At 56.0% G+C, this 25,961-nt stretch overlaps 2 protein-coding genes across 6 annotated transcripts in view; one reads left to right on the forward strand and one right to left on the reverse strand.

The window, feature by feature from the left end:
• ELAVL3 (ELAV like RNA binding protein 3) overlaps positions 1–2,653 on the forward strand; it is a 42,820-nt gene extending 40,167 nt beyond the window's left edge. For all 5 annotated transcript variants that reach the window (XM_038771504.1, XM_038771501.1, XM_038771502.1 and 2 more), the window contains one exon: positions 980–2,653. In XM_038771504.1, coding sequence (XP_038627432.1) covers positions 980–998 — 19 coding nt within the window. In that variant the 3' untranslated portion in view covers positions 999–2,653. The remainder of the gene's footprint in view (positions 1–979) is intronic.
• Positions 2,654–4,463: 1,810 nt separating this feature from the next.
• PRKCSH (protein kinase C substrate 80K-H) lies at positions 4,464–25,847 on the reverse strand. Its single transcript, XM_038771145.1, has 18 exons — positions 25,764–25,847; positions 25,399–25,512; positions 23,461–23,577; positions 23,250–23,345; positions 23,103–23,160; positions 22,175–22,292; positions 21,396–21,525; positions 20,899–20,983; positions 19,665–19,743; positions 17,654–17,740; positions 15,878–16,048; positions 15,080–15,176; positions 9,507–9,576; positions 7,023–7,112; positions 5,656–5,730; positions 5,449–5,548; positions 5,088–5,240; positions 4,464–4,998 (listed from the first exon to the last, which is right to left on the reverse strand). The coding sequence occupies exons 2-17, from the start codon at positions 25,478–25,480 to the stop codon at positions 5,106–5,108; spliced, it is 1,590 nt and encodes a 529-aa protein (XP_038627073.1). The 5' UTR covers positions 25,481–25,512; positions 25,764–25,847; the 3' UTR covers positions 4,464–4,998; positions 5,088–5,105.
• Positions 25,848–25,961: the final 114 nt, after the last annotated feature.

Genomic DNA, 25,961 nt, shown 5'->3' on the forward strand with positions numbered 1-25,961 from the left:
CGAAAAAAAAGAATCCCAAATTTTCCTTTCTTTCTTTTATTTTCTGGAAACGTGTTCTGCACTCTCAGTCCGTGTGTTTGCACTGGGTTCTCGTCTTCATTTCTTAAGGGTGTTCTCCACTCACCAAGACCTCTCGTTTCCTTTTGGAGAGCACAGAAATCAACCCCCTGAAATCACAGACCTGAAGGAGAGAGGATGGGGTGGGGTGGGAAGGAGTGGGGGGGTAAGCAGGAGGGACTCTTCCTCACCCCCCCCTCCTTCCCCACCTCAGGGCAACACTGAGACTGAAGGGATAAAACCCTTCAAACTCTGGACTTCGGACGACCTGTTTCTTCTTGCTCCACCAGCTTTTTTGGGGTTTTGTTTTATGGGAAAAGCTGGCTTTATTTGGTGTGGCTGGGAACTTGAGGAGTGGAGTGGGGCTCCCGGGTCCTGAGCTGGCCGGGGCCGCTCCGTCTCTTCTCACAGCTGCTGCCTTGCCCTGGCTGACTGAGGCCGTTGGCCTGAGCCTCCTGTGAGGCCCATCTCTCCCATCCTCCTTCCTCTTCCAGGATTTCTAGCCCTTAGGCCCTAGAAGCTTGCATCTGTGGACTTGTAGCTACCGCAGTGACCTTAGTTTCTTTGCAGGGTGGGCGGGCGTTAGCCCACAGGCAGAAAGGGCAGAGATGAGGAGCCAGTTTGACATTCTGGGTGAGGGAAAGTGGCTCCTCTCCCTTCCGGCTGCCCTGGCTCTTCTGGAGCCCATTGGATGGGAACCTGAGGAGAACGCCCTTGTCCCCCATTCCTGTTACCTGAAGGTCCCTGAAAGACTTTACCGCCCAGGCCTTTGGCCTGGTGAGCTACACAGAGACCTTCCCTCAGGGCTTGGGGTATCGAGGCCTGGGTAGGGAGGAGGAGGAGGCAAAAGGGAAAGGAAAAACGAAATGCCTCATCATTTCAAATCTAAGCTGCCCCCTGACTGGGAATCTACCTCCTCCAGGTTCAGGGGCGGCCGCTGAGAAAAGATCCGGCCCCTGCTGCTCTTTTGCGGACCCGTGTGGCCTACCCCCGGGGTCCGGAAAGGCCCCGTGCCCCTCCAGCTAGAGACCGCATCAACCTCCTCACTCTCCAGAGCTAACTCCTGTCCCCCAAGCCGCTCCCTGTTGTCCAAGGAAAAATGGTTGCCCAAATGCCTCTCCAAAGAACTGGATGACAGACCCGCCCCTCCTCCCTCCCCCCACCACACTAGGGAATCCCAGCCTCTACCCTGGGCCTGCTCCCTCTCCATGGCAAAAATCCCAAAATGGGAAGTCCCCGCTGAGGGAAGGGGAGGCGTTGGTTCTCTGGATTTCTGGATGCTGGGGTGGGGGGCTGGGGCCACCCTTGGTCCATCCCTTTGATTTGCTCGGTTTGTTTTTCCCCCCAAAAAACGCTGGATGAGAAAAGAGGGAAAGCAAAACCAGCAACCGACCCCCAACTTCAACCAAACGCGCAAGGGCTGTGGTCGCTCACGCTCATTCGAAGTGTCACCTTCCGATTGATTTCCGTTCATGGATCTGTCTGGAATAAGCGCATCGCTAGCGTTTCTTTTTTTTAATTCGTTTGTTTGACAAAGCAAACTGCCGAAAGCACCCCCTCCCCACGCACATACACACCTCCCTTCCACCCAGTCCTCCCCAGTCTCTTATCGGTTTTGCTTTCTGAAAACAAAGAGCAAGAAAGAGTAAGGAAACCTTTAGCATTAGTTCCAGTTTGCCTCGTTTACTGAGTTAGACGTTAGTTTAGGGTTTCTTGGTTCGGATGCTATGTGTGCTCACTTGTGTTTGTGGAGCTTCTGCTGCAAGAAAAAAAAAAATAACAAAAACCAACAAAAAAAAAAAAGACAAAACTGGCACCATTAACTCTTGTACCTTTTTGCGGATTTTAGCTTCTTGTAGTTTAACTTATTGTTAACTTAAATATTTATTATTCCTGCCTTGTAAGAGTACATTTGTGTATATTTATGTTATTTCATCCTATTTGCAAGTTACAGGAAATATTTTTTAATTTGCTGAAAAGTGGTTATGCCTAATTTATTTATAAAAGGGAACAAACTCATTAAATAATAATAAAAATGATGATAATAATAAGAATAATTAAGAAACGCCTGAGGGAGGCTCTCCATAGGGGCAAAGTGCACTGAGAACAAAGAAAACACACACACACACACTCAAAAGAGAATTTTTTCAGAGAACAAGATGGCGTGTAGTTCACCAACTATCTAGACAGTTTTTTTGTGGGTTTAGATGTTACATGATTACTTTGGTCTTGTTGAGAACTTTTTTCCACTCATTCTCTTAGCTGGTAAAGATTTTAGCTTGTTGTTTATCGACATGGATCTATTTATTCTTGTGATTTTTGTAGCCCCTCGCTCCCCCCTCCCCGTCCCATCTCCCCGAGCTGAGCAAATGAGCGGGAGATGTGAGGTCCCCCACCCCGTCCCCTTCCAACAGTACCTGTTCTTTTCTCTCCACTGGTCCTGGACCCCCTCCCTTCCCCCCCCCCCCCCCCCCCCAGTCTCTATTTTTGGAGAGAAGCCCCAGTCTCTTGGGGCGCTTTCCCTCTGACCCCTGACCCACGGAGCGCCCCGCGGTACACGGGCGCTTCCGTGGCTGGAGAGTCTTCTCAGAGCAATAAGGGCGGGTGGGTGGGCCGGGGTGGGGAGAAGGGCCCCGGTTGGCTTCCAGAGCAGGACAGAGACCAAGAGAGATGGAGAGAAGCCCCCTCCCCACCTTGGGGCCGGTGGGGGGGCCGGGCCCAGTCCCTCAGCCGAGCTAGGTCCTTCCTGGGGCCCGGGCTGAGAAGGGGAGTACAGAGAAGCTGGGTTTGCCCCACCTCGGCCCCCCGCGGCCCGGGTGGCCGTTCCACGGCCTGGCAGACGCGGCCCGCGGCTCTGCCAGCTGGGGAGGGCCGAATCCGTCTTCCATTTTCCCGGAGGGGGGCAGACAACGGGGAGGGCGGGGGTGGGTGGGAGGGGAGGGCGCGGAGGGGAAGAGAGAGTCGGGGCTCATCTTCCTATGCTCCGTGGCTTCATACACTTATTTATTTGGATGGTTTAAAAATCATGACAGAGTCAATGTTGGAGGTTCAAAAAAAAAAAACTGTAAAAAGAAAAAAAAAAACACTTTGCGTTTAGTTTAGACTATTTATTACTGGGATTACAGGCCTGACAGCTGTAACAGACTTTTACATGGAATTGTTTAATTATTTGTACTTTTCATGCCAGAAAATAAAAGTTCAGAATCTTAGGCGCTCTGTGTGTGTGCGCTGGTTGCGGGGTGGGGGGGGGGAGGTAGGGTGTGTGAGACAGGCAGCGTGGCTCAGTGGAAAGCGCGCGGGCTTGGGAGTCGGAGTTCATGGGTTCGAATCCCGGCTCCGCCGCTTGTCAGCTGTGTGACCTGGGGCAAGCCACTTCCCTTCTCTGGGCCTCAGTTACCTCATCTGGAAAATGGGGATTAAAGACTGTGAGCCCTACGAGGGACAACCTGAAAAACCTTGTATCTTCCCCAGCGCTTAGAACAGTGCTTCGCACCATAGTAAGCGCTTAACAAATACCACTATTATTATTAGGGGGAGGTCTTTGGAGGATCTATGTGTGCCCCTGCCACCCTACAACTGGAAGGATGTCTGCATCTTTGGCTTGACAGGGACCAGGTGTTTGCTGGGCTTCCCTCCCACCACCCCGCCAACCTCTATTTGGGAGCTATGGTTTAGTGTGGCATTCCGGCACCGGGAATCCATGACCCGCATTGTAACTCCCAAGCCTGGAGGAGGTAGCTTGTTGCCTGTGAATTGGGGCTCTGGGGGGGGGGGTAACAAGGTGGTGGTGACAGTTGGCAGGGGAGTGGGGGAGACCAGTTTCAACCCTTCGCCTGAACGGACCTTAAATGGGAGGCAGGAGATACTGCACTGGATGGTGGAGCAGAGAGGGGAGGAAAGCCTTAGCATATGGGGGTGGGGATGGACAGAGGCTGGCCTCCCTGTGCAGCAGGAATTGGCTAGAGAGGGGCTTAGGCTGCCTATGGCCCTCCCCCAGCCCTAAGGGCTGCTCCCAGCTGTCCCTCTTCCTTCTCCTTCCCTGCCTGAGCACCCAACTCCCCAAAGTCTTTGGACCCCTCCCTCTCTTCTTCTTCAGCTTTCCCCAGCTCCCTTCCCACCACCACCATGTCCCCCGCCTCAGGGCAATCTGGCTGTAGGACCAACTGGAGACCTCAGAGCCTGGAGCCGGCTCGCCCCCCGAAACCAATAGCTGGCTGCCCAGGTAGACTACAACCTCCCTGCCTTCAACAGTGCCCTCAAACCTGGCTGTTTGGCAAGCTAGGGGCAGGGAGGGCCATGGCTGGGCCCAAAAAGTGGAGGCCGGAGGGCTGGGCACTGCCCTCCCCTCCAGTCCTGGGGTTAGCTAGGCACCAAGATTATAGCAGCAAAAGCAGAATGGCCAGGGGTCGGGAACGAAGGGAAAATATCCATCTTTATTGAAGGGGAATCTATCTCCCGAGGTCACAGAAGAGCGATCGTGTAGCCTGGCTGCCGTGCCGTTCAAACCCGGGTCCTGCCGTGAACCGAGGCTGAGGTAGGGGGAAGGCTGGGGATGGGGTTGGGGCCCGGGACCCGGGAGAAGGACAGGAAGAGAGGAGAAGCGGTCGCAATTTTTGGACATTCAGATTCTGTAGTTTGAAGGGAGCGGCTGAGTTCACCAAAGCCCTCCGGGGTTCCGCGGCCTCTGATGCCTCCAGACATGTTAATGGGGGCAGGAGTAGAGAGAGTGAAGGGGGCTTTCCAGGTTGGCAAAGGGGTGAGGAGCAGTGCCACCGGGGGCTTAGCCCCTGCCAAGTTTGGGGTGGGAGGGGTGGGGTGGGGGTCCCCCTCACTGGGCTAGGAGGAGTGAACAAACGAGTCCGACGTGGGACCGCGGAGGGGGGCTAGGAGAAGCAGCCTGGGGGGGGCCACCTGCCCCGCTCCCCTCTGTCACTTGGGAGCCTGAGGGAGAGAGGGAGAGAGAAGAAACGTATTAAGCACTGAAGAAATCCCCCTGACTGAGGGACTGACTGATCTGGAGGGGGCCGTACCTGGCTCTCTCCAAGGCCTCAGAGCTCATCGTGGTCGGCAGGCTCAAAGGGCTCCTGGCACACCGCAGGCGTGATGAACTCCATGAGGTACTCACAGCGGCTCGGCTCTGTAGTGCTTGCCACCGCTGTCTCCTTGCCACACAGCAGCTTCACCTGCACGACCCCTGGGCGGTCACAGCAGGCAGGCGGCAGGGCGAGGGGGATACTAACCCCCTGGGAGCCCGCCCCAGGCCCAGGCACTGGCCCTGCTTGGAGGGCAAACCCAAGAGCTGGCTCATCTTGGGAGCCCAGAGCGCCACCCCGACTCGGTTCGCTGGCCTCCCGGTCTCCCCGTGGTCCCCCACGACCCCAACCCTCTCACCCTGGTGGAGCGATTGGGGCCCTGCCAGCAGCCGGTCCCGTGCTCGTACTTCATGCTGCTGAACTTGTCCTCGTCAGGCCCAGCCCAGGAGCCCCACGTTCTGTGCAAGGGGAGGAGAGAGCCCAGGGTGAACCAGAGAGGACTCGGTGGGGAGCGGTGGAGACTGCGGGGGTGGGGTGGGGGTGGGGGGGCAGGGGACAACCGTACCCCAGGTTGGTCTCGGAGCCACCGTGCTTGGGTTTCTGGGAGACTCTGCTGAAGGGGCACAGGCGGTAGATGTACCTGCAGAGAGATGTTGGGACTCCTCAGGGCCGTCCCCCTGCGCCAGCGTGGCAGGTGGCATCGGCCCCCAGATTCTGTGGCTTCTGTGATCTCTGGCCCGGGTTGGGCTAACAGAGCTGAACCTGGCTGCCCTGCCCTGCCCTTTCTGCACCCTTACTCCAGGCAGCTGGGGGAGTCCAAACTCGGAGCCCTTTTGGGACAACCCCCACCCCCTTCCTCCTTGACTCCTTCCCTTCTTCCCGCTGAGCAGTCAAGGAGTTCCTCCTGTCAATGGCAAGGCTTGGGGGCTGGGACAGGGACCAGGACCAAGGGCCAATGTTGGGGGTAAAGATCACACCTGCTCGTTGCCTTGCAACAGCATGGGACCTACCTGGACTTAGAGCCAGCCAGCCAGCCACCCCTCCCTCCTTGTACCGGACTTTGGGGGGTCGGGGGGCGCTGAGTGTTTAGCAACACAGCTCCGGCCTTCTGAGCAGTCGCTGCCCGGCTCCTCCACCTGTTCTCCCTGACTTCCCTTCTCCCCACCTCCTTTTCAGGGCCCTCACGGGGTTTCTCACCAAAGCACAAGCACAGAGATGGGCTATAAATAGTCTATCTGATGTGTCAGCAGGAAACATTCTGTGCTCACAGCTCCCTCTTTTCTAAGCCCCTCACTGCTGGGTGAGAGAGAGAGAGAAAACATCTCTGACCCTTCCCCAGAACTCTTCCCTACTCCTGCCACCCCCCCCCCTTACTCCCCCCCCCCCCCCCCCGCCCCAATGAGAGAGAACAAAGAATGCCCTCCACTTCTCCCTATCACCCTGCCCTGCTTTGCTCTGGATTTTCTCGCTCCTGCTCTGACGCTGGCAGGAAATGCTGATGCCGCCACCGCTGGAACATCGAAGCCGGTCGGTCGGCCTGCAAACGGCTTGGCTTCCGCCCCCTCCCTCCTTATTACTCTTTCAACATCCCTCCCCCCACCTTCCCTTGACACACACTCACTCCCGCTTCCAGGGAGCCGGTGGGGAAGCCAACTGCCGGCAGTGGGAGGGTTAGTCAAATGGTGAGCTAGCTGCCCCCACTTCTGTGGGCAGCTGGTTAGGCCACGCTGACCTCCTGGGAGAATTGGGGGAGACCAAGCAGAACCACCTTCCTGGCTCTTTCCCCATGGGCCAGAGATGGGCAGAAATTTCCCCTAAGCCAAGGGATCTGAGAGGTGTTGCTTTGCACTTCTCTACCTTGGTTTCATAGGTGGGAAGCTGGGGTGAGAAACTCACTCTCCACCCTCCGCCCCCCCAGGGCCCTACACCTACTCATTGGTGGTGAGCTCATAGCATTGATTGTACAGGTATGCAAACTCCCCACTGGGCCCAAAGTCAAACGAGATCTCTTGCTCCAGGCTCCTGCAGAGATAAGGAGGGTTAGAGGGTTAATGATGAATCCCCTCTGGGCTGAAACTTGCCAGGCTACCAGGCTGCTCTTATCACCATCCCCGGTCCCCTCCCTCCACCTCCCTCCGAAATCGGCCCTATGCACTTTCCTCTAAAGGCTCCCTCCTCACCCAGTAGCCTGCCCTTCTTCCAACTCCTCTGATCAGGACTCCGGTGGTTTTCAGCTGGTCTGATCCCTATCCAGTACAGACCCCCTTCCGTTCGGCATTTTTAAGTATCCAGTCCCTTTTTTTTTGTGCCATAGTTCCTGCCACCAAGCTATCCAGTTCAGAGGCAGCACTAGCATTAACAGGGCCCTAGGAGCGAAACAACAGCTTTTTAAAAATGGCATCTGATAGGTGCCTACTATGCGCCAGGCACTGTACTAAGCGCTGGGGGAGATACAAGCTAATCAGGTTAGAGTCCCCACCCCACCTGGGGCTCACAGTCTCAATCCCCATTTTACAGATTAGATAAGGGAAGAACAGAGATGTGACTTGCCCAAGGCCACACGGCAGACAAGCGGGATGAGAACCCAGGTCCTTCTGACTCCCGGGCCGGTGCTCTCTATCCACTAAGCCACCGTAGGTTGTGGGAGGAAGGGGGGAGAGAGTGTCACCAGAGACACGCTGCTCTAGGTTCAGGCAGACTCCCGCGAAACGTTCCAGGTGACGCTCTCACTTTACCCCATGGGCCCGGCCTGACGCATGCCATGCCACACGCATCATGGTGTCTGGCCTCCTCAGGTGCTCTTAACTGAAGAGCACCTCAGGACCCCCCATCCCACTGACAGTGCAATGAGCTGCTGGGGTGGGAGCAGTGGACACTAGTGTTTGCTGGGGAGCTGACTGGAAGGCTTCGGGGGCCCCTCAATACTGTCAGGCTTCTGTCATTGTTCCCGCTTTGTCCTCCTGGGGAGGTCAATTCTACTTGCCAACAGGGACTTGTTTATGAAGCTGTCTCTAATGCCTCCATGGTAGCTAAGGCTACTCCCAATTACCAGCCTCTCTGGAGGGTGGTGGAAAGGGGCAGGAAGCTGCTGCCCTGAACCATCGCCAGCTTTGTGGTAGATCGGATTGGGGTGGGGCACTTGGGCAGGTAGGTGCCCACCTCGGGTGTGGGGCAGCCTAGGGGGGCTGGGCCCTTAGGCCAGCCAATTTTAAATAAACACCCCAAGGGCAGAAGCTTTTTCAACTGCTCTCAGCTCGGGTCCTTCAATTCTGGGCCTCCAGGGCAGCTCTTTAAGATTTGCTGCTATCTCTACCCTTGGGGCCCTGGCTTAAACCACATTACCTGCTGGGCCAGCAATGACCAGGCTTAAATGTGATGTTTTACGGCTGGGGGGGGGGAATGCACCCCCAAAAAGCCACAACTGAAATTGCTAGCCCTTCGGCCCTCCCTGTCTCTGAAAGCTCGCTCCCCCGCCCCACCACTCCCGAAATAGCAGGGCCAGCCCAGGGCCAGCTGTCCCAAGCTGTCGGTGGCACCTGCTGGCCTCATTTTCTCAGTGTGCCGAATGGGGCTGGCAATCTTCGCTCACTGCCTCCGGAAGGAAGGAAGAAAAGCCCAGGGAAGAGCTGCCAGCTCCAAAGGGGAACCTGAGCATCAGGCACGGGGGTGAGGGAGTAGAGACGGGGTGAGGCTGGGGTGGGAAGTGTGCATCTTCCCAGAAAGTCGCGGAGGCAGGCCGGTCCAGTGAGGCCGTCCCCAAGGGCGGTGGGATGTGGGGAAGCAGCAGCGGTTCCCCGGGCTGCTCCTGGCGGCAGCCTCCGAGTCGGCAACCAGTTCCAAAGGGAAGTGATTACGGCAGCTAATTACGGATGGATCTATAGGAGACAGCTTGCAGGCTGGAGTTTGAGGGTTTTTTTTTTTTTTGGTTTTTTTTTTTTTTGAGCATCCTGCGCTCCGGGGATCCATTGCAAGCCCCAAGTCTCTCCACCCCACCCCCTCAGCCCCGTCAGTTCGGAGTCTGGAAGCAACGCAAGAGTGACCTAGAGTGAGAGCTTGCTATTTAAATGAGTTTGGGGGTGGGGAGCAGGGGATTTGCTGGAAAAGGCTGCGAAGACAGCCCCAAGAGCTGCAGGGCGGGGGCTGGGACCGTGCAGATGTATAAAAGGGGAAAGAGCAATCTGTTTTTTGCTGCTGCGTCCTTCTCACGCCCCCAGGCTTATTCCCCAAAGTTTTTTGTGGTGGTGGTGTGTGTGGGGGAGACTTTGGGGAAGGGTGGGGGAAAGGAGTTGGCTCTGTTTAAAGCACCAGGATGCTTTACATCCTTACTCTCTGGCAGACCGTCTGTCTACCTCACCCAACCCAAGGAGTCCAACACACGACTCGGACTCCCCCGCTCCGCTCCCGCCGGCCCGGTACCTGATAGATTCCTCCATTTCCTTCAAGGACTTCTCGGCTTCTTCAAAATGTTCCCGGGCTTTCTGGGCAGCTGGGGGCAAAGTCACAGGACAGGAAAGCCGTGAGGAAAAGGGAGGAGGAAAAAAGGTTGTAACGGGCAGGGAACTCTATCTGCTAATTCTGTTGGATCGTACTCTCTCAAGAGCGTAGTACAGTGCTCTGCACATTGTAAGCGCTCAATGAATACCACTGAATGATTGATTGAAAAGGGCAGAGTGGCCAAGCCCAGCAGACCAAGCTGGCTGCTCCTAGCCACCCCTAGCCCACTCCAGGAATCTCCCTGGGAACCATGCCGAGGTGTGGAGCTAGCACCCCTTCTCCAAACCCGCCTCGCGCTTTAAACCAGGTGCTTTTTAACAGTCGAAGAAGGTGGAAACTGGGATGGACAGCGGTGTCAAACACCTTTGTTAGGCCTTAAGCTCAAACGCCCAGCTAAAGCCACGGGACTGAGGATGAGGAAGAGAAGGACCGGGGCCAGAGGGATTTGTACCCTTTCCTTCCTGGGGTTACCCAGCTGTTCCATTCCCAAGAGGTACCAAACCCAAGGCCCTTTTGGAGGGGGGGTGGGCTGGCAGGAACAGAGTGTCAGTTATAAACTGAGTTTTAATGGGCCTCTTAAGAGGGCCATTTTCCTTGAGACCAGATTCACCCGGCACCACGGTAGCTGCTAGCCTATTTCCATCCAGACCAGGTAGCTTGCTTCGTGTTCTTGATCCCTGGCTTCCCTGGCTCCGGGAACTCAGAATTCCCTGCAGGACTGAGGGAAGAGCATCCCCTCCCTCCAACACACACATCCACCCATCCTTCATAGCCTTCATTAGTGGCTTGGCAGCAGCCCTGTTTCCCTCCTAAGAGATAAAAAAAAATTATTGTGCTCGCATCGGTGGTCAGCTGATTCTTCTTCCTTCTAATGTCCTGAAATGTCCAAATACCCAGATGCACGCTAGGGAGATGGTGGAGCTTTAGGCCAGGGTGGTTTGGGAGACTTCAGCCTAACTGCAGTGTGGTCTGGTGGACAGAACCGGGGCAGGGGAAGTCTGAGGGCTCTGGTTCAAATCCCACCTCTGCCTTTTACTTGCTGGGTGATCTTGGGCAAGTCACAATTTCTCTGGGCCTCAGTTTCCTAACCTATAAAATGGGGATGAATTACCTGCTCCCCTTCTACTTACTGACTGTGAACCCTATATGGGGTAGAGATGGTCTCTCCTCTGCATGTACTATATCTGTCCCGGTGCTTTGTACGGTACTTGGTACATAGTACGTATTTCACAATTATTACCAGAATACCAATGAATTATCACTTCCAATTAATATTAACCATATTTCATATTATTATCATCATTACCAATATATTCCCAATTTTTCGCCAACTCTGCCAAGAGCTTAGCAGGGTGCTCCGCACACAATAAGCGCTCAAATATGATTGATTATTGTTATGGCATTTGTTAAGTGTTTACTATGTGCCAAGCACTGTTCTAAGCGCTGGGGTAGATTCAAGATCATCAGGTCAAACACAATCCCCGTCCCACACGTGGCTCACAAACACCACTGGCCCTGAGGAGGCGGGTGGGGAAACCCACTTTATTCTCCTATACTGCTGGAGTTTGAGGCGAGCAGTGCCACAGGCCTTCCCCTCGGGTGCCACCTCTCACGCTCTGTGACCGAAGCTGGCACGGTTGCCCGGACTCCCCCTCAGGGGAGACCAGGGGGAACTCGGCCAAAAACATCACCGTCAACAAATTCAAGGAGGTTTGGCTACATTCATGGGTGAGTGAGCGATACTGGGCTACAGGAATGGTGAGAGGAAGTTGAGGGGTGTTTGGGTGGGTGACCCAGGAGGGTAAGCCTGACCCTGGCAAGCTGTCAGAGACGGCTCCAGGGACAGAGTGGCTTATGGCCTCCAACCGTTTCAAGCACGAGGCCAACCTGTCCTGGGTCTGGAACACTGGCCTGCTCCAAATCTGACAGGCCACACAGATCTCCCCATAGGCAGAACCCTCATCCTCAGCACTTTGGTATATAGATTCATTCAGTCACACTATTATGCTGATCATTCTAGCTAGAAATATTTTTATGTCTGTCTCCCCCGTTAAAGGGGCACGCCTGTCCACGTGGAGCTGACGCTCTTTCTTTTGTACTGTGCATTACACCTAGTGGGTGCTCATTACGTACTATCACTCCTGCTGTTACCCTTCCCCACCCCCGTCTTACCCCTCCGCCTCAGAGGGGGAGCGGTGAATCCTCGCAAAGCAATAAATGGTATTTATTGAGCACTTACTACGTGCAGAGCACCATACTAGAGTAAGCCCCCTCTAGACTGCGCGTAGGGGATGTGTCTGTTATATTGTACACTCCTGAGTGCTTAGTACAGTGCTCTGCACACAGCATGTGCTCAATAAATATGATCGACCGACTACGATACAGCAGAGTGGCAGACAACATTCCCTGCCCACAACGAGCAAAGATGGGTGATAATTCTTGGGTCCTCACCTGGAGGAATACGGGGCTTGGGGTGGAAAGGTAAGGGAGAAAAAGGGGTGCTCAGAAAATGCCCAGGTGGTGGGGACCCTGGCCACCCCCCTTTCCCCACCCAGTATATTCAGTCTGTGGCTGGCTGCCAGCCAAGCTCGCCGCCTCAGTCCCAGCTTCTTAGCAATTAAGGCTGGAAAATTCTCCACTCTGCTCACTGCAGGAAGCAGCACCTGGCCTCCCTGGGGATACTCTCATCTCCCCTCACCCACAGATGGACAGATAGAGACACCGAGAGAGGGAGAGAGAGAGAAAGAGACAGAGACACAGTCTCCAAACAACCCAACTCTCTCTCCTTAGGGAGCCAGAGTCTAAACCCCCAAGACCTCTCTCCACCATCTGCTTCCTTGAGTCATCAAATTAAAAGGCAACAAGCAAGATCTCTGCATTCTTCCCCACTGCCAGGGAGTCTCAGCCTGGCTGGGCGAGGTGAGGAGAGGTAACAGAGCCAGATGGTGTTCCCGAGCTGTGGCTGCCGCCGCCCGCACCAGGGTCGGGCCCGGCTGTGGAAGTGCAGGTGGGCCTACTGACCCGGAGGGGGTATCAAAGCACTACAGGGTTCACCCTTGCAGATCAAGGACTCTCTGGGGTGTGGGTTGGGGAAACTGCAGCCTGAGATGTTGGGTGTGGCCCAAGCAATGGGATGCAAACAAGAACCTTGATGTTTTGGCAGAGGCCCTCAAACCTGAGAGAGCGAGCGAGCGAGCGAGCGAGCGAGTGAGCGAGAGAGAGAGAGCGTGTGTGTGTGTGTGTGTGTGTGTGTGTGTGTGTGTGTATAGAACAGACCGATTGGGGTGAGTCTCCGTGGAGAACCGGTTTCTTTTGATGGGTGGTCTGGAGAGGTGGACAGTGGCGCACAGTAGCTGTTACAAGTTCCCCAGCATGTTGGTTGAGGGGAGGGGGAGGAAGCAGGACACAGGAAGAGAGGAGGGTGACAGTTGCAGGATTCAATTTTCAAGGGGCAGTGCGGGGCCTGAGGGTCAAACCTCCATGCTTCCAAGCTAAGCTTCTCTCAGCCCCTGGAAAGTGCGAGTTGGGGTGCAGAGGGGAAAAGGGAAGGCAGGAGGGTGAGAATGCCCCTCAAGCACCATTTCTGCTCAGAGATCTTCCTAGACCCCGGATATCAGAAGATCCCACAGCATCCTTGGCCCTGACCCAACCCCTTGGTATGTCAGGACCCCCAGCTGGGATTGATGACTGACTGGGTAATGTGTGTGGGGGCTGGAATCTGAATCCTCACCCCCCTTCCTCCCCGCAACAACCCAAGCAGGGGCAAAGCCTCCTCTGGCACTTCTGGTGAGTGCTGATAACCTGGAGAAGTTGACCCGGTCCCCCCAGACCCCAGCTCGCCTGTCGCATAGCCAGGCTAGTGAAACTCGGCATATGTCCAACTTGGGGAGGTGGGGAAAGAGAGAGACCTAGAGGGAACACAAGGACAAGTCTGTCCATCCAGCTTCTTCCTGCCCCTATTTTGAACTTAAACCCCTTGAGCCTCCTCTCTGAAGAAGGGGTGCAAAGAACAGTTCCTTAGAACCAGGTTACCCATTTTAGGGGGGGAGGTGGAGGCAAACACACAGCTCGAGATGGTTCTGTCTAGCCCTTGGCAGCAGATCTGACCTTAAGAGTAATGCTGGCTCGGGGGAAAGCTCAGAAAGTTCCCTGTGCCAATGGATCAACTCCTCACCCCAGCCTTGCAGGGCCTGAGACATTGCCACTAAGGAATGGATTAGGATGAGCCTTGGAGTAATTTTACACGGCTGGGGTGAGGCAGGGAGAGAGGATAAGGGTTGGGGGGGAAGCTAAAGGAAAAGGAGGGTGCTGGGGGAAAAAAAAAACCCAAAACCAAAACAAACTCCCTGATGCATGAAAATGAGATTAAAAAAATACAAAGGTCACTAACAAGCCCACAAAAGTCTTGTCTCCACCGTCCTCCCCCCTCCGCCGGCATCCCGGTTTAAGGCCGGGGCAATGCCTGGCCATAGCACAAGGCCAAACAGGGAAGAGCCCCCGTGGGTGCTGATCGAATGTCCTGGGGAATGAGTCGTTGGTGGGGAGGGGGTTTTGGTTCTAATTACTCGGGAAGAACTGTTACTAGTCCCTCAGATTTGGCTGCAGTCCCCATCCTGACAGAGCCCACAGTTCGGTTCCTTTCCCGACTACTCTGGAATCTGCTCTGGGCACCTTTAGACATGACCTTGTGGGATGCAGCGGAGAAGGGAGCATTCTAGTTCCAGATGAAGGGGACAACGCCAGTCTGTCGGCGGGCATTTCCTGAGGTTCCTAAAAAGCACCACCCACCCTGACTCCGAAGCACCTGCTTCGGCAGCAGGCGCCCGGGGTGCAGGAGTCAATGACGGGAGAGGCCTTCGCCTCTCGCCTCTGTCCCTTCAAATTCTCAATATCTAGGGCACCAGATACTATCTTCACTTCCCCCTCAAAAGGTCCAGGACTCCGCTGTTCCAGCAGCTGCCCAAGACCTAGTCTAGAGATGGCACGAAAAAACCCCCAGGTTGCCGGGGCCAAGGAGTGGAGGGGAAGGGAAATGGAGGCCGAGGGAAGGGGTGACGTCTAACCCAGGAGGGAAGACCGAGCGGGTTGTCAGTTAACAAGAGGCCGACACCGATATCGGGGGTTCAGGGAAGCCCCCGAAATGTGAGAGATATACTCCACTCTCACATGGGTCTTGCCCAACTCAGCTTTGCTCCTAAAGTTCTCCCGCACTTCAAAGGTTGGCAACGGGAGTGACCTCCCCTATGGAGTCACTTCCCCAATGCGGGGCCGGGCAGTCTTCCGTGGAATTCTTCCTGACCTAGGTCGGGGGGATACAGATTGTCTGGGGGGGAGGATTCCTTTCCAAAAGCCCTCTGCCTCTATCTTTTTGCCCCCAAGAAGACTGAAGGGGCAAAGGAGCCAGCCCATCCACCGTGAGTAGCCCCGGCTGTGCACGTGAAAAGGACGTTTCCTTAGCTCCCCGGGCTCCCTCCCAGAACCAGGTGGGGCCGTACCGTCAATGAAGGACTGAGTTCTCTCATCGTAAGGGGGCATCTTCTCCTCCGCCTCGTCCTCATCCACCTTGTCAGTTGGCTGTTTGGGTGGTGGGGCCTGGAGCACACGGGAAGCAGGGAGGATTACTGTGTGCGCGCGTGTATGTTGCAGGGGGCTGGGTTCTCAAACACCCCAACTCCAATACGCAGCCTTGGTCCAGAGCAACAAAGAAAAACCCAGGATGGGATCGGGCGGGGAGAGGCAGGGGGCAAGGGGGGCTCCCCCCCACCTCAGTCTGTGTTTCCGATTCAGCGTGAAGAGGCTACCTGCTTCAAGGCCCGGGCAAATACTGCGGCCCAGGCAGTCTGAACCGATGACTTTTTGGGTAGAAGCGTCCGAGCTGAACAAAGGAAAAATCCAGGCTGAACACCAGCGTCCAAATGTGCAGGGAGAGAGGGGCTGGGCAGCAAGCAGATGGGTAAGGCTGGCAAACAGCATCTCCTGACCCTAATGGGTAATTCGACCCTCCCCTTGGGACCGCTGTCAGAACAGCAGCACTTAGTGGCGTGCTCAGGCTCCGGAGAGGGGGGCCTCTTCCCTCCTTGCGGTTTGGGAGGGTGGACAGTTTCTCCAGCGACAGACTCCAAATGGGCTTCCAGGAGCCCAGCCAATTGCCGGCCTGATCGGGAAAGCTCCAGGGAGCCTCTCTCCACTTCTCAGCACTGAGTGACGTCGGCAGGACCGGGCAGCTTCCCCCACCCCCCCACCCCCGGCCCCTGCCGGGAAAGGCCGAACATCGGCCAAACAAGGCCACCTACCTTGTCCTCCTCAGGGGTTTCCTCCTCCTCGTCGTCGTCGTCCTCCTCCTCTTCTTCCTCCTCTTCTTCTTCCTCGTCCTCAGGGGATGGAGGGTCCACTGGGGGCTCAGGGACAGGCTCTGGGTTTCCTTCTGCTGGGGCTTCCACAGGAGGTGAGGCATCGGGCAGGCCCTGGAACAAAGCTTCTTTTGGAGACCAGTCTGAGAGCCGAATACCACTCCTTCCCAACCCCCACAACTCTGGTGACCACCGAACCCAGGTTGGGGGGTGTGCGGCAACAAAGAGGACTTGGAGCTGGGATTCCTGAGTCTTTAACCCTCATTTTTTCATTTGGCTGGGGCTTCCCAACCAGGGATCAGTCTCCCCTCTCCCCCCGCACCAGGAGATGCCAACCCCGGGACCATCTTTTGGTTCTCTCGGCTTTCGGCCAGCCGCCAAAAGCAGAATTGGAGGGCAGGGCCAAGCTGAATGGGTCCGGCCAGTTCACCGGAGGGGGTGGTCCGTGGCAGTTGTGTGTCCCCTAGACCACCGCAGATGACACCGATTGCGCCAAACCAGCTCTGCCCAAGGTGGATATGAATTCAACGGGGAGAGCGTCGCCGACTCCCCAGCCCCGCCTCTGGGGATAGCTGAGGTTTGGTCCTTACCAGCATAGATACCGCTGAGTCTCCCGGAAAAAGGGTTTGGCCTCTTGGGGGAAGGTGTAAAGAACAAACTCCATGAGGACAGGGAGTTTCAGTGCCGTGATTGCCCCCTGCCCAGGAGAACACTCAGGTAGGTGCCCAGCCAATACTGGGGGTGACAAAATGATGAAACCCAGGACAGAATGTGGTGGGAGACTCAATTTGCTAAGAGATCAAGGGAGAATAGAGAAGAGAGGATGATGGAGTTCTGCTCTTGGCTTTCCAAGAGAGCAAGTGATGGCTCAGCAAATAGACTCCCCTCAACAGCCCTCCCCCTCCTCTCTCCCGGCCAGACTACTTGGCTCAGGAGTTCGGAGGCTGATGGCGTCAATTGAACCCAGCCAAGCCTCCACTCGGGGGGCAGGCCGAGCTCAGAGGCCTCATTCCCCGGCCAGCTCGGCTTGGGGCCCCGGTCACCATACTGGTTGGTCTGGGCTTCTTGCTGATGCAGGACCTGTCCACCTCCTCTCCAAGGCAAGGGGGAGGATACGCGTGGGTACGTGTGTATGCGTGCAGAGGAGAAAGGGCACACAGGGAAGCTGCAGCCACCCCCAGGAGCAGGCACCATCGCTACCAGATAACTTTTCCTCTTTTAGGCTCAAGGGATGGGGGGGGCGGGCGGGAGGGAGGGTTAGAGGATTCAAGTTAGGGAATAGGAAGCACGAGAACCCCTAAATCAGAAAGCTTGGTGGCGGGAGTGGGTAGAGAAAAGCACCTCCCCCTGGGGGAAGAGCGCGGAGCCCTCAGCTCAGAAGGAGAAAGGGTCACGGGAGAAGCAGATGGGAAAGCTGATGTGAATCGTTGCTTTGATTTGTGGGCAGGCAAGGGGAGATGAGTGAGTAAGGAGCAGTCACCTCAGCGGAGCCGGGCAGCCGATTCGTTAGCGGCAGAGGCGGCATCTGCTCTGCCCAGACCCAGCTGGTAGGGATGGATGCACTCCAGGGATTGAAATCTTAGCCCCGCTCCCTGCCTCTCACCCGCCTCCTTTGTGATTCACAGGCTCCATGGGGCTGGTAGTGGGGAGGAGAGCTCCGCGGGCGACCACTGCCAGGGTGTGGCCCCATGGGGGTGGGGTGGGCCGCTGCACACTCACCTCGGGCCTGTATTTCTTTTTGATGGTGGCCCAGATGCTTTCCTGGAAGCTGACGGGATCCGCCTGCATGGCCTCACCCAGCAGAGCCTGGAAGAGAGAGCCGGGTCAGAGTTTGCCCCCACCCTCACCCAACTAGAGGCCCATAACAGACCCAGTGGGGGGTGGGGGGGACACAAGGGGATATAGATCCCGCCCGCCTGGTTGAAAGAGGAGGCCATGGGGCTGTGGAGGGTGGGGCCCGGGAGACCGCAGAGGCCAGCTGGCTGGCCCGTCTGTCCGCCTGGCCTGCCAGCCAGGAGGCCATGTTCCCCCCAGGCCATTTCTTTGGATTTAAATCATACGGAAAGAATCGTCCGTTCCGACGAACCTCCCACTAAATGGAATCCCCGGAGCTCTGGGCAAAAGCACAGCAGCAACGGGGAGACTGGGCCTCTGGGGCAAACCCAGCATGATTTGGGCGGCCCGGCAGAGAAAGCTGACATCGCCACGGTCACGCTCTCGGGCCCCCCAGAGACAGGGCAGAATCCGCCCGCCTCATGTAGAGCTCGTGCATCCCGAGGTCTGGGCTAGGTCCGACCCGTGTCGGGTCTGAGTCTGGACTCAATCCGCAGGTGCCGGATGACTGGGAAGGGAAGTGCCTGCGTGACTGTGGATCGGGTGCCTTTTGAAAGACAGGCACAAAATGCCACCCATCGGCAGCTGAGTCCGGGCTCCTGTGTTCAGGCACCCACCCGTGTCCAGTTAAGGATGGAAATCAATTAACCGGTGGTATTTACTGAGCACTTACTGTGTGCAGAGCACTGAGCTAAGCACTTGGGAGAGGACAATATAACCAGTTGAGGGACCAGGTGGGGAGTTGGGTATAATAATAATAATGGCATTTATTATTTATATATTTATTTATTATTTATTAATACCCATTTATAATAACGGGTATGTGCAGTGGCTTCCCTACAGCAACACTGCCACCTGCTGGCAACGCCGGGGGCTGCTCTAACCCTGAATCTCAGAGAGGAGGAGCGGCCTCTCAATCAGTGGTATTTATTGAGGGCTTACTATGTGCAGAGCACTGTACTAAGCGCTTGGGAGAGTACAAAACAACAGAATTAACAGACACGTTCCCCGCCCATAACGAGCTTACAGTCTAGAGGGGGAGACAGACGATAATATAAAGAAATAATTTACAATATACAATTTCAAGACACGCATTTAATTACCCGGGGCCTCTCCTTCTCAGGGGTCACCGCTATCTCCTTTTTAGGGTTATCTTTGCTCACAAGCTGCTCCGCACCCATCCACCTCTACTGGCACCTACTAAGCACTTAAATCCCACAATTATTATTAGCTGGAGCAAGGCGTGGCCTCTGGAAGCAAAGCCTTCGCCCTAACCTTTGGACTTGGTTAGGCAGGGTAGTGGAAGTGGGGCCTTGAGTGGCCCCCCTAGGGTTGAGATTCTGGTTCAAAATGGTTTTCTTGGGGGTGGGGCCAGGCCTCGCTTTCCGGAACCCCAGCCTCAACTAATCGGAACCGCCTCGTGCCAGCTCTGGATCGGCCGGGCATTTGGGAGAGATCAAGTCTGAGGCCTCAAGGAGGAAGTCCACGGACCCCAGATTTATTTCTCATTTGAGGGCTGGCAGGATGCCAGGATGGAAGCTTTTCCGTGGCTCTGATCAGAAAGAGAAGGGACAGGTCAACCGCAGTGCCCTCCCCAAGCAGTAGTCTAGGCCCTTGGGGACCGGAGGGGGTTAAGCGGAAGACGGCCCCCAAGCCAGTTTTATGATTTCTTCACCAGTGCAGATTCCCTCACTGGGACGGAGCTGAGTCTAAGGGTTAAGTCAGGGAACTGGGGGATCGGATGCCGGGGTTCTGGGCCCACGTCGGCTTCTGGCTCACCCTCTGGCCCAGGGTTTCCTCTGTGTGTCTCGGATTATGCCCCTCCCTGCCCACCTGCCAACTCTGGAGAGCCAGGGTGACCTTCAGGACCCCGGGGAGGGGACAAAGAGGTCGTTACCTGGGCTTCTGCTTCGGTCAGGGTTCCGTCGTCATCTGGATCCAGTTCGGGATGGGTCTGCAGCTCAGCCACTGAAATTCTAGACCCAAGACGGAGAGCGCACATGTGTGTGAGAGAGTGGGGTAGGGGAGCGGGGCACACGCACAGACCCACCGTCTGATGAGAAGCTACAGCTCCGGAGCTGCAGGGAAGTGGGGTGTGGCAGGTAGGACTAACTGGCTTCAGGCCAGGCCAGCGGCTCCCATATACCTTCCCCGCATGAGCTCTGACAGCAGAACCTGTTTGGGAATTTGAATTTCTTCCCCCAACCTTGAGATGGTCCAGAGGTGAAATGGAGGAGGATGGGAAGACAGTACACCTCCTCCACACTGCAGCGGCCATTCAGAGCCCACGGCAGTCCCTATCTCTCCTCGTCAGGGGAAGGGTTACTGTATGTTAATTCTTAAGGAGCATGGAAAATGGCCAGTCCTCCTGGGGGCTTGGCTCCGCACAGGTGAAGCCATTTTAGCTACACCCCCATGGCTCTGGACAGCCGCAGCCACGATCAGAGAAGTACGGTGGCCTAGTGAAAGGAGCGCAGGCCCGGGAATCAGAGGACCTGGGTTCTCAATCCGGCTCTGCCCCTTGCCTGCTGTGTGACCTTGGGCAAACTGATTCTCTGGGCCTCCTTTTCCTCATCTGTAAAATGGCGATTAAATCCCGCTCCCCCTAACTTAAACTGTGAGCCCCATGTGGACTGAGGCCGCATCCAACCTGATGAGCTTGTATCTATCCCAGTGGTCAGTACAGTGCTTGGCACAAAGTAAGCACTTAACACATACCATGATGATTTTTCATTATTATTCCAAAAAGTGCTGAACATGGTAGCTGAGAACTGGAGACAAAAGATCAGTCCCTTCCCACCAGACCAAATGGGTCAGCCAAATGGCCTTCCTGTGTCACAGGTAGAAGAAGCTGTAGTCTCTCTCTCCCTCCTTCCCTAGAAGGGGTGTGGGTGGAGGGGATGCTGGAGCCCCTGCTGAAAAAGGAGTTGCTGTCCCAACCCTGGGCCACATTCCCCACTGGGGGCTGCAAAGCCCATTGGGACCCGGGAGGGACACGCCATTGGCAACTCGCCTGCAGGCCCGTCCCTCCAGGCTACCCCCGGGAGCTGCATCGGAAGGGTAGGGAGAGGCCCAGGCTCCATCAGGACAAAGGAGTCCCAGGCCGGAGTTAGGAGACCAACACTACTCACACTCCGTCGGCGTTGTCGTCCAGCTCCTGGAAGGCGTTACTGGCCTGGGCCTGATCGCGGGCGGCCTGGACGGCAGCTTTCTGCTCTGTTTAACATATTCCGGCCAGAGAAGAGGGAGATGACTCTGGGGTTGCCCACTCTTCCTTTCAGCCCTGGCGGCACGTCACACCCGTGGGAATGGGGCAGGGGAATGGGGAGAGGCCCGACCACCAGAACGCGCCTGGAGCATTTCGTCTCGGCCCTCAGAGTTTGCATGCTGGGAGCTACCAGGGCTCAGACTTCCAGGTTCAGGAAGTCTGAATTTCTGCTCTGAAAATGCAGACGAACTCCTGGAGTTTAGAGAATCCCCACCCCCAGAACTTCAAATGGGCCAAAAATCCCACTGATCCAGTGACAGCTCCACCCGTGCTGAGTGACCTCCGCACCCCAGCCTGGGGTACAAGACGGCCAGAGGACCCCGAGGAGGGTGCCGGGGAGAAGGCAAGGAGAGTTTTTACCTTCCCACAGCTTCAGGTGGGTCTCTTTGGCTTCTTTCTCGGGCTTCTCCGCTTCTTCCTTCAGTGACTTGAGCCTCTCCACTTGATCCTCTAGTGACTTCTTCCCATCTTGCAACTCGACGAGCTTTTTCTGTGAGGAGGGAAAGGAAGTACAGAGGAGAAGGGCTGTCAATCATTAGGGTGGCCCAGCCTGAGGCGGGAGGGAAGATCCTGAACTCTGGTTAGTCAGGGAGAGGGCCCTTCCTGTCATAGGTCCAAACTGCCCACTAAGAATGATTCGACTGCTCAGAGTTTCCACCCCGGGGTGCTGAGCACCCGGTAACAGAGAGCACAGCGTGGCAGCACGGGATCCAACAATGTTTGTCGTGGAAACCGGCTTCCCTCCTGGTGCTGGATGGATGGAGGTGGCAGAGGGCAACAGCCTCGCTGCCAGTCCAGATGCCCCGCAGCCCATCTCCACCATCCCCTCATCTGACAATTTTGGGGAGCATCATCGGATCTACTTGGGCGGCTTCTGGGACCAAGCCACCCCAAGAGTCAGGGAGGAAGCCACTTTAGGTCAACCCCATCCTTCCCAGGATGGTTCAGATTTCGGGAAGGGAGTCGTTATGCCCTTTGCCAAGTCTGGTTTGGAGAGAAGGGGTGACCTGACGCTGCTTGTCCTGTGCCCTCTAGTACCATCACTTCGGGAAGCCTCCTCCCACCTAGTACACTCCTTCACGAGGCTGTATTTTTTACCCAGGAGGGTGAGGTATGTGGGGGTGGGGAGAGAACCATACCTGTTTCTCTTCCTTGCCCTTGCTCGCTTCTTCGATGAGGATTTTCTTAAGCCGGAATCCTTCCCGGGCTAACTCGGCCATCTGCTGCAGGGCTTCCCTCTCTTTCCGGCCCATCTCCCTGGATACGAGAGGACGCCCGGGTGGTAGACCCAGTAGCGGTCAGCCCCTCTCCAGAGAACAGCACGACCCCAGGCTGGCTCGGGGACGAATCCGGACTGGGTCCGCTCCAAATCGGCAACTCCACGAGGTGGGAGTGTGGCCATCACCCCCCGGGGGCTTGCCACCGCAGAGGAGGGCACCATTTGGGCTTCACCCCCACGGCTCTGTGGGCAGCCACGGCTAGCCCGGCCCATCCCTCTAGGCTAGAAAGGGGCCGCCAGAGTTGAGATGTCCCGCTTCCACCCCTTGCCCTCTGACGCAAAGACGAGACCCCGGTTGGGCCCCGACACCTGCAGAGTTCCTGCTGGTCTCATGAGGCTGCGTGGCCAAGCGGGAGGCGCACGAGACCGAGAGTCAGAGGACCCGGGTTCAATGCCGGCCCCGCCGCTTGCTTGCCGGGTGAGCGGCGGGCGAGTCGCTCAACTCCTCTGGCCCTCGGTTCCCTCATTTGAAAAATGTTTTCCCCTCCTCTCTCCCTCCCTGATTGGGTCCAATCTGATTAGCTCATCTCTGCCCCAGTGCTTAGGGCAGTGTTGGCACAGCAAACTCCTCCCCTAGACTGTAAGCTCCTTGAGGACTGGGATCGGATCTACTATATTGCATTCTACTCTCCTAAGTGCTTAGGACCCTCACCCAGAGAAATAATCCCTCCCTCCTCCGTGGCTTAAGGCTTTCTGAGCTTTTGAGGAGAAAAGCCACTGAGAGTAGCTTAAAGGAAGAGCCTTGGAGAGAGGGCAGGAGCAGGGGCAGAGCCAACCACTTCTCTTACTTGCAGGTATTCTGGCAGACGATGCCACTGTTGTATTCATCGGTGGCGTCGCAGCAGTCTGAAAGCAGAGAGGGTTGTGCCCGTCAGCACCGTCCGTACCCTCAGGTGAGAAGCAGCACCCACCCGAGACCCCGAGGGGTTCCTTACCACAGATGCCATCATTGACCCGGGATGAAGGGATGTACTGGGGCTTGTAGCCTGCGTTGGTGCAGTGAAACCGTCCCTCTGGGCAGGCTGCTGTCCCTGGATGGAGGAATAGGAGGAGGGAAAGAGAAGGGGTTACCTTTGGGCACAAGATACCCCAGCGGCAATAGGGTATAGGGTCATTCACTCTGGGAAGAAAGAAGATAACACCCACCAGGTTCGTCTGAGCCATCCCTGCAGTCACAGTAGTCATCGTTGACTTGGTCAAAGGTGATGGTAGAAGACCCATCTAGGCAGGTGAAGGGCTTAGATTCATCGTAGAAGTGCTGATCTATGGAGGCAAAGGAGGGAGGGGAGAGTTTGAGAGAAGACCCCATTTCCTCACAGGCAGACATGACAGCTCCGAGACCCTAACCTTTCCCTCCCCTGTAATCAGATCTTCACACTTCCTCTGCCCCAGTTAAGTGCTTGGGTTTTCTCCCTCATCCCACAGCATTTACATGCTTACTCTGAGACTCTATTACTACTTTGTCTCGGGAATTTATATCAGTCTCCATCTCCCCCGCTAGACTATAGCTCCTTGAGGTCAGCAATCGGGTCTAACTCTGTGGTACTCTCTCATGTGTGTCATACAGTGATCTCCAACCTGTAAGTACTAAAAAAATACCTCAGATTAATGGACTGGCAATGAAGTGGCAGTTGACATCTCGAGGGTTTATTTCTCCATATACAGAGCAAGGCGGCCCCAAGACTTTCCTGATAAATACCACCATTATCATTTAAGTGCGCACAATGTGCCAAACACTGGGGTTGATACAATATGTGCAGACTGGACGGTCTGTCCCACGTGGGGCTCGGGGTCTAAAGGGGACTGGACAGATCCCCCATTTTACAGATGGGGAAACAATTTATCTGTGCTTCCGTTGCCTAATCTGTAAAATGGGGATTAAGACTGTGAGCCCCATGTGGGATGTGGACTATGTCCAACCGGATTAGCCTGTATCTACCCCAGCGCTTAGTACAGTGCCTGGCACACAGTAAGTGCCTAACAAATACCAAACAGTCATATTTTTGGGTGCTTACTGGGCACAGAGAACTGTACTAAGGACTGAGGGACAGGATGCTATAACAGAGTCAGCGTACATGTTCTCTGTTCACAGTCTACTGGGCAAGTGGCAGAGGCAGGATCAGAGAAGCAGCGTAGCCCAGTGGAAAGAGTGTGGGCCTGGGGGTCGGAAGCCCTGGGTTATCATCCGGGCTCTGCCACTCGCATGCTGGGTGATCATGGGCGAGTCACTTCACCTCTCTGGACCTCGGTTTCCTCAGCTGTAATAAGGGGATTCAGCACCGTCCTCCCAGACTGTGGGCACGATGTGGGACGGGCGATCTGCCTGACCGTATCTACCCCAGCGCTTAGTACAGAGCTTGGCACCTAGTAAGTGCTTCATTAATACTGTTGTTACTATGTGAACCCTGGTCCTCGGCCTCCCGGCCCCACGCTCTTTCCACGCTGCTTTTCTCTCCTGTCCATCAATCGTATTTATTGAGCGCTTACTGTGTGCAGAGCACTGTACTAAGCGCTTGGGAAGTACAAACTGGCAACATATAGAGACAGTCCCTACCCAACAGTGGGCTCACAGTCTAAACAGTGCTCTGTCCATCATCATCAATTGTATTTATTGAGCGCTTACTGTGTGCAGAGCACTGTACTAAGCGCTTGGGAAGTCCAAACTGGCAACATAGAGAGACAGTCCCTACCCAACAGTGGGCTCACAGTCTAAACAGTGCTCTGTCCACCATCATCAATTGTATTTATTGAGCGCTTACTGTGTGCAGAGCACTGTACTAAGCGCTTGGGAAGTCCAAACTGGCAACATATAGAGACAGTCCCTACCCAACAGTGGGCTCACAGTCTAAACAGTGCTCTGTCCGTCATCATCAATCGTATTTATTGGGCGCTTACTGTGTGCAGAGCACTGTACTAAGCGCTTGGGAAGTACAAACTGGCAACATATAGAGACAGTCCCTACCCAACAGTGGGCTCACAGTCTGGACAGTGCTCTGTCCAGATGATGATGATGATTGATGATGCTCTGTCCAGAGCAAGTCCCCCCCACTCAGCCTCGTCCCAAAGGCCCCCCACGGCACTCACGGGTGAGGGAGACTCCCCGAGGCCTCTTGACCTCCACGGCAGCCGCGGCACTCAGGACTCCCAGCAGCACCACGAGGATCATGTCTGATCGGCTCAGTCCGGCGGCAGTGGTGTCTACAGGGGCCGTGGGAGAAGAGGAGAGAGAAAAGAAAGGGGCGGGGGGCTGGTTACCCGCCTCCATCCCCCCCCCTGCTCCCGGCCAACCGAGTGAAGAAGCCGGTTATCCCCAGCCCCTCCCGGCAAAACTTCAATCGCGCCTGCTTTCCCAACTCAGCCGCACGCGGGAAGTAGGGAATGGGAGGGAAGGAGCCTCGTTCCCGGCGAGGAGGGTCCCGCCCCTCCCCCCTCACCTCACCACACCTCACCTCACGGTGACTAGGCAACGGGGGGAGGTCAAAGGTCACCGTCAGCCCCTCCGCTCCCGCCGGCCGCTCCCGACCCGCCCGGAAGAGGAAGCGGAAGTGGGGACCCCCCACTTCCGCCCGTAACCGCCGGAACCCCAGAACCGGGGGGGGGGAGGCCCGGCCCGCCATTTTGAAAGCGGCTGACGTGACGGGCCCCGC

Source organism: Tachyglossus aculeatus, chromosome X2 (assembly GCF_015852505.1).
Source record: "Tachyglossus aculeatus isolate mTacAcu1 chromosome X2, mTacAcu1.pri, whole genome shotgun sequence".
Lineage (NCBI taxonomy): Eukaryota > Metazoa > Chordata > Mammalia > Monotremata > Tachyglossidae > Tachyglossus > Tachyglossus aculeatus.

Coding starts and splice junctions, on each gene's coding strand:
- PRKCSH (XM_038771145.1), bottom strand. CDS start 25,480: ATGATCCTCGTGGTGCTGCTGGGAGTCCTGAGTGCCGCGGCTGCCGTG. Junction 22,293..23,102: donor GTCTGCCAGAATACCTGCAA/GTAAGAGAAGTG, acceptor TCTCGTATCCAG/GGAGATGGGCCGGAAAGAGA. Junction 5,241..5,448: donor GCCCCAATCGCTCCACCAGG/GTGAGAGGGTTG, acceptor GGGGTCGTGCAG/GTGAAGCTGCTGTGTGGCAA.